Below are 20,252 nucleotides of genomic sequence, written 5' to 3' on the forward strand. Positions count from 1 at the left end.
TTTAAACTACAAGTACACCTTTGCAACTTTAAAATGTGATGAACAAAAAGGCACAGTACTGTGACTAGAGCAGCACACAGATGCTGTCTTGTTGAAACATCCTTTATACACAACTTTTCTAACTTGAATCTTAGTTCTGGCTTCATCTTGTAGATGCCTTCCTTTCTCATTACATTGTCAAGTGCTCAGAATTTCAGAACACACGCGACTTGACCTGATCTTTTCTCCTCCTCCTCCTCCTCCTCCTCCCTACCTTTCTCCTTTCCTATTTTTTCTTTGTCTGCCTTCTGCCTAGGTGTGTTCTGTCCTTCAGGCTTCTCTTCTCCTGTGTTTTTGGTCTCACCCTTATGGGCCACTAGCTCTCCTACAGTGCTCCTTCTTGTACTTAAATTTGCTCCACTTCTACTGCTACTTTATTATTACTACTACTACTACTATTGACTTTCTTCACTCCCCTTTTTGTCTACCACTACTCCCCCTACTTACTGCTACCACTACTATTTCTATTACTACTTCCACTACCAGCATTACCTCTACCACTACTTCACCATGTTTCATCTGTCTACTTTTTATTGGACCTCCAATTTCATACATGAAATATTTTAAAATATTATAAGTATTGTAAGCAAAATGTAGTGTATGTTGAGTGATGGACTGTGAGCGTGACTAAATGTATTGTTTGTTGTCTCTTACAGACTGGCTTGATCTATGTGTTCAACCTTATTGTTGGCACAGGATGTCTCACTCTACCTGCAGCTTTTTCTGCTGCTGGCTGGGGCCTCTCTGCTGGCGGCATATTGCTCCTTGCCATAGTTAGGTGAGTACGTACATCATTTGCTTTTGTCATAGCCAACTCTACTCTGAATGTTTCTTGTTTGAGTTTAAGCAGCAACAAAGTTAGACCTCCACTTGAGCCTCCAAAGTTATAAGTTGTTGTAGACAACCGGTAAGAGTATTTAGTAGTAATAAAGGAAAAAACCTCTGCATTACATGTCAGAAAAAATGAAAGAGCAATTTATTTTATAAATAATAATAATAATAAAAAAATGAGGAAAATGGCTTGGGTGTAAGAATGGCATATAAGCTGAAGTCGAATAAGCTCTGCAGGCATTAAGAAAGCTAATAGAATTTTTAGCATTATTGTTAAGTCATTTAAGGTTTGATCTGAGGAAGTTGTTCTCTCACTGTGTAAAATGTTGGTGTGTCGTACTCTAATGTATCCTATTCTAGACTATTACGGGTTTTGGTACAGCAATGACAAAATAGAGGGTATCCTGTTGGGAGTGGAGAAACTAATAACATCATAGTAAGTCAGATTAATTTATTATTTTTTTTATTAACACATTGGCTGTTTCCAACCAGGGTAAGGTGGCACAAAAAAGATAAAACTTTCACCATTATTCACTCTGTCACTGTCTTGCCAGAGGTGCACTTACCTACAGTTTAAAACCGCAACATTAACACCTCTCCTTCAGAGTGCAGGCACTGTACTTTCCATCTCCAGGACTCAAGTCTGGCCTGCCGGTTTCCCTGAATCCCTTCATAAACATTACCCTGCTCACACTTCAACAGCATGTCAAGTCCTAAAAACCATTTGTCTCCATTTGCTCCTATCTAACACACTCACACATGTGTACTGGAAGTCCAAGCCCCTCGCACACTAAACCACCTTTACCTCCTCCCTCCAACCTTTCCTGGGCCGACCTCTACCCTGCCTTCCCTCCACTATAGATTCATACACTCTCGAAGTCATTGTATTTTTTTCCATCTTCTCTACATGTCCGAACCACCTCAACAACCCCTCTTCAGCCCTCTGGATAATAGTTTTGGTAATCCCGCACTTCTAATTTCCAAACTACAAATTCTCTGCATTATATTCACACCACACATTGTCCTCAGACACAACATCTCCACTGCCTCCAGCCTTCTCCTTGTTGCAACAGATTAAACTTGCTTAAAAAAGGTGGAAGCAATTCAGTGTAGCAAAGCTAGAATTATGAAGTGACTTTATAGAGGGTAGTCAGTGAGACCTGGAATTACTGGACTAATAGGGAGTATGGAGTGTCTGTTGATGCTGAGTCTTCATTAAATTCAAATGGTGAGATCAGTTGAATGATTATAACAGATAATGTTCATAATAACAGATCCATGATCACAATAATGAATGAACATAACAGATCCATGATCATAATAATGAATGAACAGATCCATGATCACAATAATGAATAATCATAACAGATAATGATCATAATAATGAATGAAGATAACAGATCCATGATCATAATAATGAATGAACAGATCCATGATCACAATAATGAATAATCATAACAGATAATGATCATAATAATGAATGAAGATAACAGATCCATGATCATAATAATGAATGAACAGATCCATGATCACAATAATGAATGATCATAACAGATAATGATCATAATAATGAATGAAGATAACAGATCCATGATCACAATAATGAATGAATAGATCCATGATCACAATAATGAATGAGCACAACAGATCCATGATCACAATGATGAGTGATCATAACAGATCCATCATCACAATAATGAATGATCATAACAGATCCATGATCACAATGATGAGTGATCATAACAGGTCTTTGATACTAATAATGAATGATCATAACAGATCCATCATCATAATAATGAATAATTCTGACCATACCCCAGCTGGGATTGAACCCGCGGTCAGAGAGTCTCAAAACTCCAGCCCGTCGCGTTAGCCACTAGACCAGCTAGCCACAATAAGATTCGTCCAACTAGGTATATTTCTACACCATAGGAAGGTTAGGTGTGTGTGTGTGTGTCAGTATTATGATGGTAGTGTGTGTGTGTGTCAGTATTATGATGGTAGTGTGTGTGTGTGTCAGTAGTATGTAGTGTGTGTGTGTGTGTGTGTGTGTGTGTGTGTGTGTGTGTGTCAGTAGTATGAACAAGGTAGTGTGTGTGATGGGGTTGTGTGTGTGTGATGGGGTAGTGTGTGTGATGGGGTTGTGTGTGTGTGTGTGTGTGTGTGTGTGTGTGTGTGTGTGTGTGTGTGTGTGTGTGTGTGTGTGTGTGTGTGTGTGTGTGTGTGTGTGATGGGGTAGTGTGTGACAGGGTTGTGTGTGTGTGCGTGTGTGTGTGACAGGGTATGTATGTGTGTGTGTTGCGGTACAGTTCGTATGATGAGGTAGTGTGTGTGTGTGATAGGGTAGTTATTACAATTCTTGTTGGTGTAGTAAACAGTGGTAAGCAGAGTAAGATCCAGCATCAGCAAGGGCAAAAGCTCAGTGCCTTAAGGCACTGTCCTGGCACCTCTGCTGTTTCTCATCCTCATAGCAGACAGATGAAAACGCCTGTCACACTTTTGCATCATCATTTGTAGATGACACTAAAATAAGCATGAAAGTCACTACAGTAGAAGACACTGAAAAATTACAGGAAGACATAAGCAGGGTTTTCCAGTGGGCAGTGGAGAACAACATGACATTCAGTGGTGATAAGTTCAGCTGCTTAGGTATGGAAAGAATGAAGAACTCAAAAAGGAACACTATACAGTGGAACCTCTACTTGTGAGCTCATTCACGTGCGAGTTTTTCCAAATACGAGCAGTCGATGGGTTGATTTTTTGCTTCCATATGCGAGCAAAATTTCCATAAGCGAGCAGATCCCAAGGGAGGTTCCTTGACGCTGGTGAGGGGTTCTTGCTCTTGATCTAGGGAATTGTATCTCATTTGTTTGTTGGACTATCTTATTGAAACTTGGAAAATGTATGATGGAAAGATGCTTCTTAACGTACACCAAAAATGAAAGAAATCGGAGCATAAATAATGGAGTTCACTTCTCAGCAATTAGCCACCCCTTAGTGGTATTTTCGTATGGTTTTTATGATTGTACAGTGGACCCTCGACATTCGATACTAATCCATTCCTGAGAGCTATCGAATGTCGAAAATATCGAAAGTCTAATTAATTTTCCCCATTAGAAATAATGGAAATCAAATTAATCTGTGCAAGACACCCAAAAGTATGAAAAAAAAAAAAAATTTACCAAATGAAATATTAAGTTTAATGCAATAGAATAATTACAATAACAACAATAACAATAGAATAATTGACACTTACCTTTAACCCTTTCAGGGTCCGTCCCGTAGATCTACGGCTTTACGTTCAGGGTCCAAACCGTAGATCTACGTCATGAGCTCAGCTCACTCTGATAAACTGTGAGTGGTACATTTGGGCCTAGATATGAGAGAATACATCTATGTGGTATGTGTGCACCACATAAAACAAATCCTGCAGCACATTGTGTATAATGAGAGAAAAAAAACTGAGACCATGATTTTCGATTAAAACAGTGACTTTGCAGTGTTTTTTCGTATGTTTTTTATAGTTGTATTTGCGATTTCTTGGTCTCATTTGATAGAATGGAAGGCATATTCCAGAAATAGAGATGATTTTGATTGGGTTTAGCACTGGAAATGGCTTGAAACTGAGCTCAAAGTAGCGGAAATGTTAAAATTTTGCCGATGTTCAAGAGTAAACAAACGACCTCACACGTCTAATACACACGAGCTGGTGGGTCTAATATACATTTACGAATGTGGTGATGATATTTATACAATTATTACAATTTTGCATAACAGTAAATCTTCTATTTTTTGGTGTGAATAAAAATTCATTATGTGAATAAGAAATCAAATTGGAATTTATTTGTAAAGCCTCAAAACGTAACTAATGAACAGAGGAAATGTTAGTTTAGTTCCAGGAATACCTACATTGTTTATTCTGGACCCTATTTTGAAATTGGAATATTTTGAACTTTGTGTTAAATTGGCCAAATTACCAATTTCCAATCACATTATTTTGTAGTTGAAACAGTTGACTTGGCGATTTCTTGTGCTCAATCGATTGAATAGAAGTAATACTAGTGAAATAGCTAAGAATTTGGTTGACTGGAATAATGTTATTGGCCTAAAATGGGAGTCAAAGTCGGCAAAATCGCCGATTCGTAAATATCGCTGACACATCAAAATTTGCGAGAGCATAATTTCGTCAATTTTCCATCAAATTTCGTACTTTTTGTTTTATTACCTTCACAAAAGGATTCTCTACCATTTCATAAGAAAAAATAACAAATTCTTTTTTTGAAAATTCTTGGACACTGGGGCACCACTTCAGATTTTGGCCTTGGACCCTGAAGGGGTTAATAAAGATCTGGTGATGATTGATGGGATGGGAGGAGGGGAGAGTGTGGATGGTGTTAGTGTTTAGAAGGGGAATCCCCTTCCATTAGGACTTGAACTGGCAGCCTCACCATGCATTACCACACTGTGTATGCCACTACGATTCTTAAATCTTTCAAACCAACCTTTACTGGCCTTAAATTCACTCACATCACCACTAGTTGCAGGCAATTTCTTTACCAAATCATCATGTACTCCGACACAGGCACTCCACTTTCGTACTTTGCAATTATCTCTTTCTTCATTTCAATAGTCATTAGCACCTTTTTTCTCGAAGGGTTGGCACTAGAAGCTTTCTTGGGGCCCATGGTTACTTATTTTGCAGAAACAAGCACCAAAAACAGTGATAACATGGATAATATGGAATGTACTGAATGTATCCTTAGATGCGCGCACACTGGCTGGCTTGTAAACACTGGCACACACGGTGCAGTTCAGGCCACACGTGGACATGTCTCGTACGAATCGTATCGAATGTCGGGTTTTCCATCAAATGTTGAGGCAAAATTTTTGCGTTAAAATGCATCGAATGTCGGATTTATTGAATGTCGATGCCATCGAATGTTGGGGGTCCACTGTATTCTCGTTTTTTTGGTCTCATTTGATAGAATGGAAGATATATTATAGAAATAGATGTGATGTTGATTGCTTTCACGATGAAAAGTACCTTGAAATTGAGCTTAATGAAGGAGAAATGCTCGTTTGCTTGACTATGTTCAAGAGTAAACAAATGATGCCACTGTCCATTCCAATATGCAGTCGTGAATGGGTTGACATTATTTATACAATTATTGCAGTAAGGCATAACAGTAAATCTGATATTTTTTGTGTGAATAAAAATTACAAATTATTTATATTGTAATAATAATAATAATAATAATAATAATAATAATAATAATAATAATAATAATAATAATAATAATAATTTATTTATTTAATTTTTAATTTGAACATGATACATAGAAGTACAAGGAAATACAGTGGTTAAGTGTAACATGCCAAAGCCCCTTGTATGCAGAGCATTATGGGCAGGCTTAAAATTAACGTAAGATTAACTAAGCAATGATATATTCAGTGGTAAACATTGTTGCAAACAATTAACAATTAAGCACAAATGAGTACTATTTTGAAGACAGGTCATATGGTCATTTACTGTGTTGCTGTGCATTCAGTAGAATGGAGTACATGTATTCTGTTAGGTAATGTAATTAAAAATAACAAAGTTTGATTGGGTCACAGGTTAAACATTTATGAGATACAATTATTCAGTATTTATTTAGTTGTGGGTGAGTAAGTGATTTTTAAGAAGAGACTTGAATTTGTAAACAGACAGTGTTTCTTTTATATTCACAGGTAATGAATTCCAGATTTTTGGGCCTTTTATGTGCATTGAGTTTTTGCATAGTGTGAGATGGACACGAGGAACATAAAAGAGTGATCTGTGCCTTGTGTTATGGTCATGTGTTCTGTTGAGGTTGGTAAGGAGACGTTTGAGGGGAGGGTTTATATCCGAGTTAAGTGTTCTATGCATGTAGTAGGTACAATAATAAGTATGGATGTTTTGTATGGTGAGTAGATTTTGAGTTTTGAATATTGGTGGAGTGTGCTGCCTGTAGTGGGAATTTGTTATCATTCTGACTGCAGCCTTTTGTTGGGTAATTAATGGTCTGAGATGGTTTATTGTTGTTGAGCCCCATGCACAAATTCCATAGGTGAGATAGGGGTAAATAAATGAGTGATATAGGGCCAGGAGGGCTGACTGTGGAACATAGTAACGTATCTTCGATAGTATGCCTACAGTCTTGGAAATTTTCTTGGAAATTTGTTGTATGTGTTTGAAATTTGAGTCTATTATCAAGGTGGATTCCTAAGAATTTTCCCTCTTTGAGCTTTGTGATAGGTGATCCATTTATCATTATGTTAAGAGGGACATCTGTAGCTCTGTTACCAACCTGAATGAAGTAGGTTTTGTCAATGTTGAGAGTAAGTTTGTTAGTCCTCATCCAGGTAGATATTTTCTGTAATTCGGTATTCACAGTATTGGCTAGCATGACTGGGCTCGGGTGAGAGAAGACGTATGTTGTGTCATCTGCAAATAGTGTGGGTTTGAGTAGTTGCGATGCATTTGGTAGGTCATTTACTTAAACAAGAAAGAGAGGGGGCCAAGGACACTTCCCTGTGGGACACCGACTGTAATTGGCTGTGCGGAAGAGTTTGCTCCATTTGTGTACACATATTGGCTTCTGTTGTATGACTTTAGGTAGTTGAGGGAGTGCCCTCTTATACTGTAGTGCGACAATTTTATGTGGAGCAAGTCATGGTCAGCTGTATGAAAAGCTTTACGTAAATCAATGAAGATTCCACTGTACGTAAATCAATGAAGATTCCCAGTGGGACTTCTTTTTTCTCTAGTGCAGTGTACATTTGTTCTAGCATGTGTATAAAAGCATCATTCGTATTTTTATTAGGCCTGAACCCAAACTGACAGGGGTTGAGTATGTTGTGGGAGATGAGATAGGAATAGATTCGCTTTTGAATTAATTTTTTGAAGATTTTAGAGAGAAGGTGTAAGTTGGATATTGGCCTATAGTTATTCATGTCTGTTTGGCCTCCTCCTTTATGGATCGGGGTGACCCTTGCTATTTTGAGAACTAGGGAAAATAGAGGATTCGATGGATTTATTAAAGAGTGTTGCAATGATTGGTGACAGCACTTGGGACACTTTTTTGTATATAAAGAGTGGTAAGGTATTTAAATCTCCTGTCTTGTTTTTTAGTGTGTTGATAATAAGGGAGACTTCTGTTGGGTTAGTCGGAGCTAGGAACAGTGTGTTCGGGTAGTTGCCAGTGAGGCAGTCATTGGGTGGGGTATTTGAGCTTGGGATTTTATTTTCAAGGTTTTTTACTATGGTGGAGAAGAAATCATTGAAATAATAATAGTAATAATAATAATATGTATAATAATAATACGTATAATAATAATAGTATGTATAATAATATAATACAATAATAATAATAATAATATAATATGTACAATAATAATACATATTTAATAATAATGTACTACATAATAATGATTATAATAATAGATGGCTTCAAAAGGCCGTCAATAGATGGCAGTGTTTACCACAACAAAGAGGGAGCAGTTGTGGCTGCCTCCACCTGTTACATAATGACATATTTTATTCCTTCTTGAGTATATATCAGGTTTCTGTGTTATTTATATTGTTTATTATTTCATATTAGATGAACTGTGATAGATAAATAAGCCGTTGAGTTGATGATAGTGAAATATTCAAGGAGTACAGTGGACCCCCGCATAACGATTACCTCCAAATGCGACCAATTATGTAAGTGTATTTATGTAAGTGCGTTTGTACGTGTATGTTTAGGGGTCTGAAATGGACTAATCTACTTCACAATATTCCTTATGGGAATAAATTCGGTCAGTACTGGCACCTGAACATACTTATTGAGTGAAAAAATATCGTTAACCGGGGGTCCACTGTATTTTGTCCTGTCTCCAAACACTCGTTGGCCGCCGCTGCTGCCGCCACCACATATATAATAACGTATTTTATTGATTCTAGAGTATATACAGTGGACCCCCGCATAATGATATTAATCCGTTCCTGAGAGCTCATTGTTATGCGAAATTATCGTTATGCGAATGAATTTTCCCCATAAGAAATAATGGAAATCAAATTAATCCGTGCAAGACACCCCAAAGTATAAAAAAAAAAATTTTTACCACATGAAATATTAATTTTAATACACACAAACTGAAAAAGACATGCACAGTTACATGACACTTACCTTTATTGAAGATCTGGTGATGATTGATGGGATGGGAGGAGGAGAGAGTCTTAGTGTTTAGAAGGGGAATCCCCTTCCATTAAGACTTGAGGTGTCAAGTCCTTTTCTGGGGTTACTTCCCTTCTTCTTTTAATGCCACTAGGACCAGCTTCAGAGTCACTGGACTTCTGTCGCACAACATATCTGTCCATAGTGGCCTGTACCTCTCGTTCCTTTATGACTTCCCTAAAGTGTTTCACAACAGTGTCAGTGTAATAGTCACCAGCACGGCTTGCAATAGCTGTGTTAGGGTGATTGTCATCAAAAAAGGTTTGCACTTAAAGCCACATTCCACACACTTCCTTAATCTTTGAAGTAGGCAACTTCTTCAATTTCTCTCTCCCCTCCTCTGAACCAGTTTCCTCAGGTCTGGCCTCTTGCTGTTGAAGTTGATCTAGCAGCTCATCAGTGGTTAGTTCTTCATTGTCCTCCTCCACCAACTCTTCCACATCATCCCCACTAACCTCCAACCCCAATAACTTTCCCAGTGCCACAATGGATTCCTCAACTGGCATACTCCTCTCAGGGTTAGCCTGAAACCCTTCAAAATCCCTTTGGTCTACACATTCTGGCCACAGTTTCTTCCAAGCAGAGTTCAAGGTCCTCTTAGTCACTCCCTCCCAAGCCTTACCTATAAGGTTTACACAATTGAGGATATTAAAGTGCTCTCTCCAAAACTCTCTTAGAGTCAACTGAGTTTCTGAGGTCACTACAAAGCACCTTTCAAACAGAGCTTTTGTGTACAGTTTTTTGAAGTTTGCAATAACCTGCTGGTCCATGGGCTGAAGGAGAGGAGTGGTATTAGGAGGCAAAAACTTCACCTTAATGAAGCTCATGTCCCCATAAAGTCGCTCTGCCACATCTGTAGGATGACCAGGGGCATTGTCTAACACCAGGAGGCACTTAAGGTCTAATTTCTTTTCAGTTAGGTAATCTTTCGCATTGGGGACAAATGCATGGTGTAACCAGTCATAGAAAAAGTCCCTAGTGACGACCCATGCCTTACTGTTTGCCCTCCACAGCACACACAACTTAGCCTTGAGGATATTCTTTTGCCTGAACGCTCTGGGAGTTTCTGAGTGATACACTAATAAAGGCTTCACTTTGCAATCACCACTAGCATTGGAACACATCAACAGAGTAAGCCTGTCTTTCATAGGCTTATGTCCTGGGAGTGCCTTTTCCTCCTGAGTAATGTAGGTCCTGCTTGGCATTTTCTTCCAAAACAGGTCTGTTTCATCACAATTAAACACTTGTTCAGGTTTCAGTCCTTCACTGTCTATGTACTCCTTGAATTCCTGCACATATTTTTCAGCTGCTTTGTGGTCCGAACTGGCAGCCTGACCATGCCTTATCACACTATGTATGCCACTACGCTTCTTAAATCTCTCAAACCAACCTTTGCTGGCCTTAAATTCACTCACATCATCACTAGTTGCAGGCATTTTTTTAATTAAATCCTTATGCAACTTCCTAGCCTTTTCACTTATGATCACTTGAGAGATGCTATCTCCTTCTATCTGTTTTTCATTTATCCATACCAATAAGAGTCTCTCAACATCTTCCATCACTTGCGATCTCTGTTTCGAAAACACAGTTGAACCTTTGGCAAGAACAGCTTCCTTGATTGTCGTTTTGTTGCCCACAATATTAGCGATGGTTGATTGGGGTTTATTATACAACCTGGCCAGCTCGGAGACACGCACTCCACTTTCATACTTAGCAATGATCTCTTTCTTCATCTCTATAGTAATTCTCACCCTTATTGCTGTAGGGTTGGCACTAGAAGCTTTCTTGGGGCCCATGGTCACTTATTTTGCAGATAAAATCACCAAAAACACTGTAATAATACGAAATGTTCCGATTGTATGCTTAGATGTTACCGCAGAGGCTGGCTGGTAAACAATGCCACCGGCGGAACATGTGAGGCTGGCTCAGGCCGCACATTAGACGCGTCTCGGACGAACAGCGTTGAGCGGGTTTTTTAGCGGTATGCGAGGCAAAATCTTAGTGATAAAATGTATCGGTATGCGGATTTAACGTTATGTAATGCCAACGGTATGCGGGGGTCCACTGTATCAGGTTTCTATGTTATTTTTATTGTTTATGTCATATTAGATGAACTGTGATAGATAAATAAGCCGTATAGATGATGGTAGCAAAATTATTCAAGAAGTATTTTGTCCGGTCTCCAGACAAACTGTCATCCACCGCCAGCACTGCCCATACCACTACATGAATTACATATTTTATTCATTTTAGAGTATATATCAGGTTTCTGTGTTATTTATATTGTTTATTATGTCATATTAGATCAAGTGAGATAGATAAATAAGCCGTAAAGTTGATATTAGCGAACTTATTGAAGTACAGAATTCCACTGGAATGGATTAATTGCCTTTCAATTAATTTAAATGAGAAAAATTGACTCTGCAAACGAGCAAATCTAGTTGCACGCAAGGTCATGGAATGGATTAGACTCACAAGTAGAGGTTCCACTGTATACAGAACTCAAGAGGGTCACCAAATAGAACCTCGGAATAATTATGTCAGCTGACCTTTCTTTTAAAGACCATAACAAGACAAAGATCACGACAGCCAGGAAGATGATGGGGAGGGTATTGAGAACTTTCAAAACAAGAGAAATAATGAAGATGGTGACACTCTTCAAATCTCTAGTGCTCCTTCATTTAGAATATTGCTCTGTGCTGATGGCCCCGTTCAAAGCAGGAGAAATATCAGAGCTGGAACAAATACAGAGATTGTTTTCGGTTCACATTGAGCCAGTAAAGCACCTAAATTACTGGACACGCCTTTAAGTTGTGCAAGAAAAGTATAAAATCCAACAATATGAAAGTTTAGACACATGTGCAACATCTGGATATCCTTACTGTAGACGTTTCACCATCCAGTGGCTTTATCAATACAGATTCTAGGACATAATTAGAAGACAGTAGAAATATACAGTGGACCCCCGCATAACGATCACCTCCCAATGCGACCAATTATGTAAGTGTATTTATGTAAGTGCGTTTGTACGTGTATGTTTGGGGCTCTGAAATGGACTAATCTACTTCACAATATTCCTTATGGGAACAAATTCAGTCAGTACTGGCACCTGAACATACTTCTGGAATGAAAAAATATCGTTAACCGGGGGTCCACTGTATACAAAAGATGAGGTAATCAGTCCCTCAGCCTTGGAGTTGGTGTTCACAGCATTGTGGTGGAGAAGAATCTGGAGCAAAGGCAAGAAGACTGGCGGTTATATAGGCGTCAGTGGATAAGGACGTGTAGCAAACGAGGGCATAGTCACTGGTAGGCGGGATTCCCCAGTGGAAGTAGGTCCTACCCAAAGGGATGGGTTAGGTGTAGTAGCCGTGAAGAAGGTCTTGTAGGAATCTTGGTTCAGAGGACATCTACAAGACCTTCTTCACAGCTGCTACAACTAACCCATCCCTTTGGGTATGATCTAATTCCACTGGGGAATCCCACCTACCAGTGACTATGCCCTCGTCTGCTACACGTACTTATCCACTGATGCCTATATAACCGCCAGTCTTCTTGCCTTTGCTCCAGATTCTCCTCCACCACGATGCTGTGAACGCTAACTCCAAGGCTGAGGGACTGATTACCTCATCTTTCATATATATTTCTACTGTCGTCTAATTATGTCCTAGAATCTGTATTGATAAAGCCACTGGATGGCGAAACGTCTACAATAAAGATATCCAGATGTTGCACATGTGTCTAAACTTTCACGCCTTTAAGTGGAAATAAATGGTATAAAATACCGACACAATGGAAATACAGTGGAACCTCAAAAATCGAATGTATCACATATCGAACGTTTCAAAAATAGGACCATTTTTTCGGACAAACTGTGTCCCTATTATCGAACGCGTCCCTATTTTCGGACTGCCGGATACGGGACCTGTCTGCCGCTCGCTCTGTCCACGTCCCCGCGCAGGCGCCGTGAGCAGTCTAGCTGTGTTTATGCTTGAGTGAACACTAACCTGCGCTCTCATTCACGCATTTTACGATTATTTCGTTGTGTTTAGTGCTTGTGGGACTGTGAAATAAGCTGCCATGGGCCCAAAGAAACTTGCTAGTGGTACCCCTGTGGTAAAGAAAGTGAGAAACACCATAGATGTGAAGAAGGAAATAATACAGAAGTATGAGAGTGGTGTGAGACTTGTTGAGCTTGCCAGGATGTGTGGGAAAAACAAGTCGACCATAGGTTTTATCCTGTCAAAGAAAGAACAAATCAAGGAAGCTGATGTTGCAAAAGGTGTTAATATGCTAACCAAAAAAAGACCACAAATAGTTGAAGAGGTTGAGAAGTTATTGCTGGTGTGGATCAAGGATAAAGAGATTGCAGGTGATAGGGTTTCAGAGACAATTATTTGCGAAAAGGCAAGGAAGTTGCATGCCGATCTGGTACAGAAAACTCCTATAACCAGTGCTGATAGTGAATTTAAGGCCAGCAGAGGCTGGTTTGACAGATTTAAGAAGCGTAGTGGCATACACAATGTTGTAAGACATGGTGAGGCAGCCAGTTCAGACAAACGGGCAGCTGAGAAGTTTGTAGAGGAGTTTAAGGGGTACATAGACAGTGAAGAATTGAAACCTGAACAAGTGTTTAATTGTGACGAAACAGGCTTGTTTTGGAAGAAAATGCCAAAAAGGACCTTCATCACACAGGAGGTTTCCTCCTGTGTGATGAAGGCACTGACAGGACACAAGCCTATGAAAGACAGGCTTACTCTTTTGTTCTGTGCTAATGCTAGTGGTGATTTTAAAGTGAAGCCTTTACTTGTGTATCATTCAGAAAATCCCAGAGTGTATAAGAAAAACAATGTCTTTAAGAACAAGTTATGTGTCTTGTGGAAAGCTAATCATAAGGCATGGGTCAAAAGAGAAATTTTCAAAAGAGTGGGTCCATGAAGTGTTTGGCCCCAGTGTGAAAAAATACCTCCAGGAAAAGAAATTGCCACTCAAGTGCCTCCTGTTAATGGACAGTGCTCCTGCTCATCCTCCAAACTTATTAGACCTCTTGTCTAAGGACTTCAGTTTTATAAAAGTGAAGTTCTTGCCTCCTAACACCACTTTTCTCCTCCAGCCCATGGACCAGCAGGTCATTTCTAACTTCAAAAAACTCTACACAAAAGCAGTGTTTGAAAAGTGCTTTGAAGTGACCACAGACACTAAGTTGACCCTAAGAGAGTTCTGGAGGAATCACTTCAACATCTACAGCTCCATAAGCCTTATAGGTAATGCTTGGGAGGGAGTGACTTCCAGGACTTTGAACTCTGCTTGGAGACAATTGTGGCCAGATTGTGTCCAAAAGAGGGATTTTGAAGGGTTTGAGGCTGACCCTGACCCAGCTCACCCTCTGCCTGTTGTGGACTCTATTGTGGCATTGGGGAACACCCTGGGGTTGGAGGTGAGTGGTGAGGATGTGGAAGAGTTGGTGGAGGACCACAGGGAAGAGCTAACCACTGAAGAGCTGCAAGAGCTTCATCTGGAGCAGTATCAGACCACAGCTGAGGAACTTGCTTCAGAGGAGGAGGAAGAGGGAGTGGATGAGGTGCCTTCTTCAAAGATTAAGGAGATTTGTTCCAAGTGGAATGATGTCCAAATGTTTGTGCAGACGTACCACCCTGAGCAAGCTGAAACAAGCCATCTTTGCAACAAGTTCAGTGACAGAACCATGTTCCATTTTAGGGAAATGTTAAAGAGGCGCCAGAAACAGAGGACTGTGGACAGTTATTTAGTGAGACAGGGGTCCAGTGACTCTCAAGCTGGTCCTAGTGACATTAAAAGACAGAGAAGGGAAGTAACCCCAGAGAGAGCTTTACCTGAAGTCCTCATGGAGGGGGATTCTCCTTCCAAACACTAACCCCAACTCCCTCTCTCTCCTCCTCCCTATCTTCCAGATGCCATCACCAATCTTCAATAAAGGTAAAAAAAATGTTACTTTATATGTATTACTATACATAATTAAAAACTATAGTATTTGTTGTATGTAAAACTGTAATTAATCTCTATAAAATGTATTTTTTGTGTGAATATTTTTGGGTTTCTGGAACGGATTAATTGTATTTCCATTATTTCTTATGGGAAATATTGCTTCGAATTTCAGACTTTTCGAATTTAGAACTTGCTCCTGGAACGGATTAAGTTCTATTTTTGAGGTTCCATTGTATAAACACACATGCAGTTTAATGTGATCCTTTATTGACAATGTTTCGCCCACACAGTGGGCTTTTTTAAGCCACAAACAGATCTACTTGGGGTGGAAGGTACGTTAGTATTTATAGTCAGGTTCAGAATGTTGAGGTCAGGTGGAGAATGTTGCATCTGATGATCTACCGAGTGGGGTTAGAGTCTAAAATCTTGGGTAGCTTGGGAGGGAGACATGGCCGAGAAGAGATACATAGTCCTCCCCACCAACTCCATTGCCAAACATGTTTCCAACATCTTTTCCAATACCTCATTCCAAGTATCTACCTCCACAACCACGACCATCAAGGACATTACCAGTAATAGACAGGACTAGCTTCCATCCTCTGCAGGGGTATACATAATCCCTTGCAATGACTGCAGCAAATTATACGTGGGCGAAACGTCAAGAGACCTCCAAACACGTATTTCAGAACACCAATACGGAAGCAGGTCTGACGATACAAGGAATGCCTGTGTACAACACCGTAATTCACACAACCATTTAATTTACTACAGAAACTCAAGACTTATTGCCAGAGAAGACAACACTCAGTACCGAAGAATCCTGAAATCATCGCTTATCTCTACCCCAACAATTTCAACCAGAACAATGGCTTCTATAACATAGTTCAACCGCTTGCCAAGAAACTTCTTCATCGCTATCTCACATAAGAACATAGGAATGGAAGAACACTGCAGAAGGTCTGCTCACAAACTTATCCAATCTCCCTCCCAAGCTACCCAAGATTTTAGACTCTATAACCCCACTCGGTAGATCATCAGATGTAGCATTCTCCACCTGACCTCAACATTCTGAACCTGACTATAAATACTCGCACACCTTCCACCCCAGGTAGATCTGTTTGTGACTCGAAAAGCCCACTGTGTGGGCGAAACGTTGTCAATAAAGAATCACATTAAACTGCATATGTGTTTATATTTCCACGCCTTTAAGTGTTGAACTTGTACTCATTGGAGTGGAGGAAAGAGAGATGCATGATAATATATACCTGGAAAGTACTCAAGGGCCTGGTCCCAAATCTGCACACTGCCGTAACAACATACTGGAGTGAGAGATATGGGAGGAAGTGTAAAATAAACCCAGTGAGGAGCAGGGGTGTGGTGGGGATGATATGGGAACACTGTATCAACATCCGGGGTCCCAGACTATTCAACATCTTACCATTAAAATGGTATAAAATACCGACAGATTGTTAGGTAAGACACATATGCAACAGTTAGGTATCTTTATTTCGAAACGTTTCGCCTACACAGTAGGCTTCTTCACTCGAGTACAGAAAAGTTGATAGAAGCAGAAGAGACTTGAAGACGATGTAATCAGTCCATCACCCTTAAAGTTTTGAGGTGGTCAGTCCCTCAGTCTGGAGAAGAGCATTGTTCCAAAGTTTGAAACAATATGGAACAATGCTCTTCTCCAGACTGAGGTACTGACCACCTCAAAACTTTAAGGATGATGGACTGATTACATCGTCTTCAAGTCTCTTCTGCTTCTATCAACTTTTCTGTACTCGACTGAAGAAGCCTACTGTGTAGGCGAAACGTTTCGAAATAAAGATACCTAACTGTTGCATATGTGTCTTACCTAACAACATCTTACCAGAAAACATCAGAAATACGGCTGGAACAAGTGTAGAAGCCTTCAAGAGGAAACTGGACAAGTATCTTCGCCAGGTGCCAGATGAACCAGGCTGTGATGGATATGTGGGGCAGTGGGCCTCCAGCAGCAACAGCCTGATTGACCAGGCAAGCACCAGATGAGCCTGGCCCATGACCAGGCTCTGAGATTAGTGAAACTCTTGAAACTCTTCAAAGGTATATCATAGGTGTAAGGTACTCTTTAGAGGCAGTGTCTTTGCTTTATTGGTTCTTGTACACAGGCAATATGTTTAAGTGCCCTTAAGCCAGGCAGGCCCCAGCTGCGAGGGAGAGAGGAGGAGGCTTGTTGTCTCTAGGCTGTCAGGTGTGTGAGTGAGGCAGAGTAAGCGTGGTTGGGGCTGAGCCTGGTAGGCCTATTTCTTGCTAGATGTCAGCACTGGTGATGCAAAATATAGAGGACAGCCTGACATGAAATATAAACTCTCACTGGGCATACATTGCTCGGACATCTACCCACGGTCGTCCTCGACTATGATTGAAAAAAACTCGGTCTCTCTCAGGAACAGGGCACAGAACACAAAATAACATGAAATATATACATGTGGACATGGACAAAAAAAAAAAAACTTCCTACAGGGAGGAAAAAAAAGTATGCTAAAACATCGTGGTCCAAGGCAGTGAGCTTCAGAGGCATCACTGCATGCCTTCCTGCATCTGGACAGATACTACAACACAGGAGACTGCTGCGGCTGAGCTATGACAGGGTGTAGTCTCATCTGGAATGGTGAAGCAGTCATCGTGGAGTAGTCGCTCCAGGGTTCACTGAACCTGGGGCACAACCTGCTGGTGCCCTCGAGTGAGGCATAGCAGCACTTGGGAACTGGGCAGGACCTCTTCTGACAAGTGCCTTAGGAAGACATTTCTCGACTGGTACAGTAGCTGAGGAGTCACTGCTTGAGAGTCACAGCATAGCTTAGTGGTGCCGGCAAGAGTGAGTCGTAGCAGGGATGATTCAGGCACATCATCTGGGAGTCATAGCAGCTTACACTGAAACTGGAGTGGGCTAGCAGTCAAAGTGACATACTTTGTGCAGACTGCTCACTGAAGCCATAACAGGAGTCAGTCACCTGCCGACAAAGGGGGGCTGCGGCTTGACAATGTCTTCTCGATCAGAGTGGGAGTCATAGCAGAGGTTAGTCTGAGCATCCCCAGACTGAGTCTGCTCATAACTGTACTCTGACGGTCAGGAGGTGGAGTGACAAGTACGACTCAGTGACTTCTACAAGGTCTACAAGAATGGTGAGCATAAGTACTATATATACACGGGGCTCAAACGACACTCATAATCTGATGCCTGGATTGACTAGTGTCAGTTGTCAAATTGTCACAACGGGGTGACATGTAACACGAGTGTGTTATTGTAACAATAGTCTGGACACAGACAACTTGCACACCTGCACTGCGCATGCACTAAGATTACTACATGGCTTGCATTAGCAAATAATGCTTTTCTGTGCACAAATCGACACTAAGGCATTCACAAACATGTGAGAACACTAGTAAAGGAACACTTACAATGAAACTATAACACTGTCGATATGACATGTGATGTCAGGCGTGACGTTGTGAGGTGTTGTGGGGTAACATCATGACATGACATCATGCAAACATCCTGGGGTGATGTCAGGTGACATCAGGCAGACGTCCTGGGATGATGTCACGCAGATATCCTGGGGTGATGTCGGACAGACATCTTGGGGTGAGTTCTGGAGTGACGTCTTGAGATGATGTCAGGCAGATGTCCTGGGTGACATAGGGCAACAGACAACACGTGGCTTGGACATCTGGCTTGGTAACCCATGCAGCTTGCTCCACATTGTTGGTAGATCCACATTGCTTGTAGATCCACATCGCTTCGAGTGACCTCGGTCACCCTGATACACAGCTCTGCCGAGAATTCACACTAAATTCCGAAAGAAAACAGCAGAGGAAGTGAGAGCATTGAGTGGTGTATGAAGTGAGGTGTGTATGGTGTGGCCAGGCTCCAGTCTCCCCTCCTCACACATAAACACATGTGGAGTCCAGTGTGGATGCGAAAAATCATCACAAAACCCACCTCTGACTTGCTGAAAATAGCCGTGCTGAGCTGAAACAACAGCAGCAATATACAGGTGGCACTGGGTGACTTGAAAACGGCATGGGACACTGTGGAGTGGAGTCACAGGGGACACCACCAAGTTTTCTTGAAGAAATTCAGAAAATTTCCGCCTGCATCGTGCTTGTACCTGTATCTGGCTGCTGAGACTTGCAGAAACGACATCAGGATAACTCACTGAGAAATGTATGCTGCTTGTACGAGGTAATGAAAGAGTGATAACATCTTTATGCTTCCTTCGTTCCTCTCTCCGGGCAAACAGCTGCTGCAAATACCACTGCTACCAGTATTATGATTCTTGTTGTTGGTGGAGAATGAATACCTTTCAGAGGCAACATTTGCTTTATTGGTTCTTGTACACAGGTAGTGTGTTTAAGTGCCCTGAGGCCAGGCAGGCCCCAACTGCGAGGGAGAGAAGAGTAGGCTTGTTGTCTCTAGGTTGTCAGGTGCGTGAGTGTGGCAGAGTAAGCGTCAGATGTCAGCACTGGTAATGCGAAATATAAAGGACAGCCTGACACGAAATATAAACCCCAACTGGGCATACATAGTGTGTGTGTGTGTGTGTGTGTGTGTGTGTGTGTGTGTGTACTCACCTATTTGTGGTTGCAGGGGTCGAGTCACAGCTCCTGGTGTGTGTGTATGTGTATGTGTATGTGTGATGGGTAGTGTGTGTGTGTGTGTGTGTGTGTGTGTGTGTGTGTGAGTGTGATGGGGTAGTGTACTCACCTAGTTGAGGTTGCGGGGGTCGAGTCCGAGCTCCTGGCCCCGCCTCTTCACTGATTGCTACTAGGTCACTCTCCCTGAGCCGTGAGCTTTATCATACCTCTGCTTAAAGCTATGTATGGATCCTGCCTCCACTACATCGCTTCCCAAACTATTCCACTTACTGACTACTCTGTGGCTGAAGAAATACTTCCTAACATCCCTGTGATTCATCTGTGTCTTCAACTTCCAACTGTGTCCCCTTGTTACTGTGTCCAATCTCTGGAACATCCTGTCTTTGTCCACCTTGTCAATTCCTCTCAGTATTTTGTATGTCGTTATCATGTCCCCCCTATCTCTCCTGTCCTCCAGTGTCTTCAGGTTGATTTCCCTTAACCTCTCCTCGTTGGACATACCTCTTAGCTCTGGGACTAGTCTTGTTGCAAACC

General features: G+C 41.1%; 1 protein-coding gene across 2 annotated transcripts in view; it reads left to right on the forward strand.

Moving 5' to 3' along the window:
- LOC128705315 (transmembrane protein 104 homolog) overlaps window positions 1-20,252 on the forward strand; it is a gene marked incomplete at its 3' end in the record, with an annotated part of 171,237 nt that overhangs the window by 24,521 nt on the left and 126,464 nt on the right. For both annotated transcript variants that reach the window (XM_070095982.1, XM_070095983.1), the window contains 1 exon segment: window positions 696-817. In XM_070095982.1, coding sequence (XP_069952083.1) covers window positions 696-817 — 122 coding nt within the window.

The sequence above is a fragment of the Cherax quadricarinatus genome, chromosome 52, assembly GCF_038502225.1.
Source record: "Cherax quadricarinatus isolate ZL_2023a chromosome 52, ASM3850222v1, whole genome shotgun sequence".
NCBI classification, from domain to species: Eukaryota; Metazoa; Arthropoda; class Malacostraca; order Decapoda; family Parastacidae; genus Cherax; species Cherax quadricarinatus.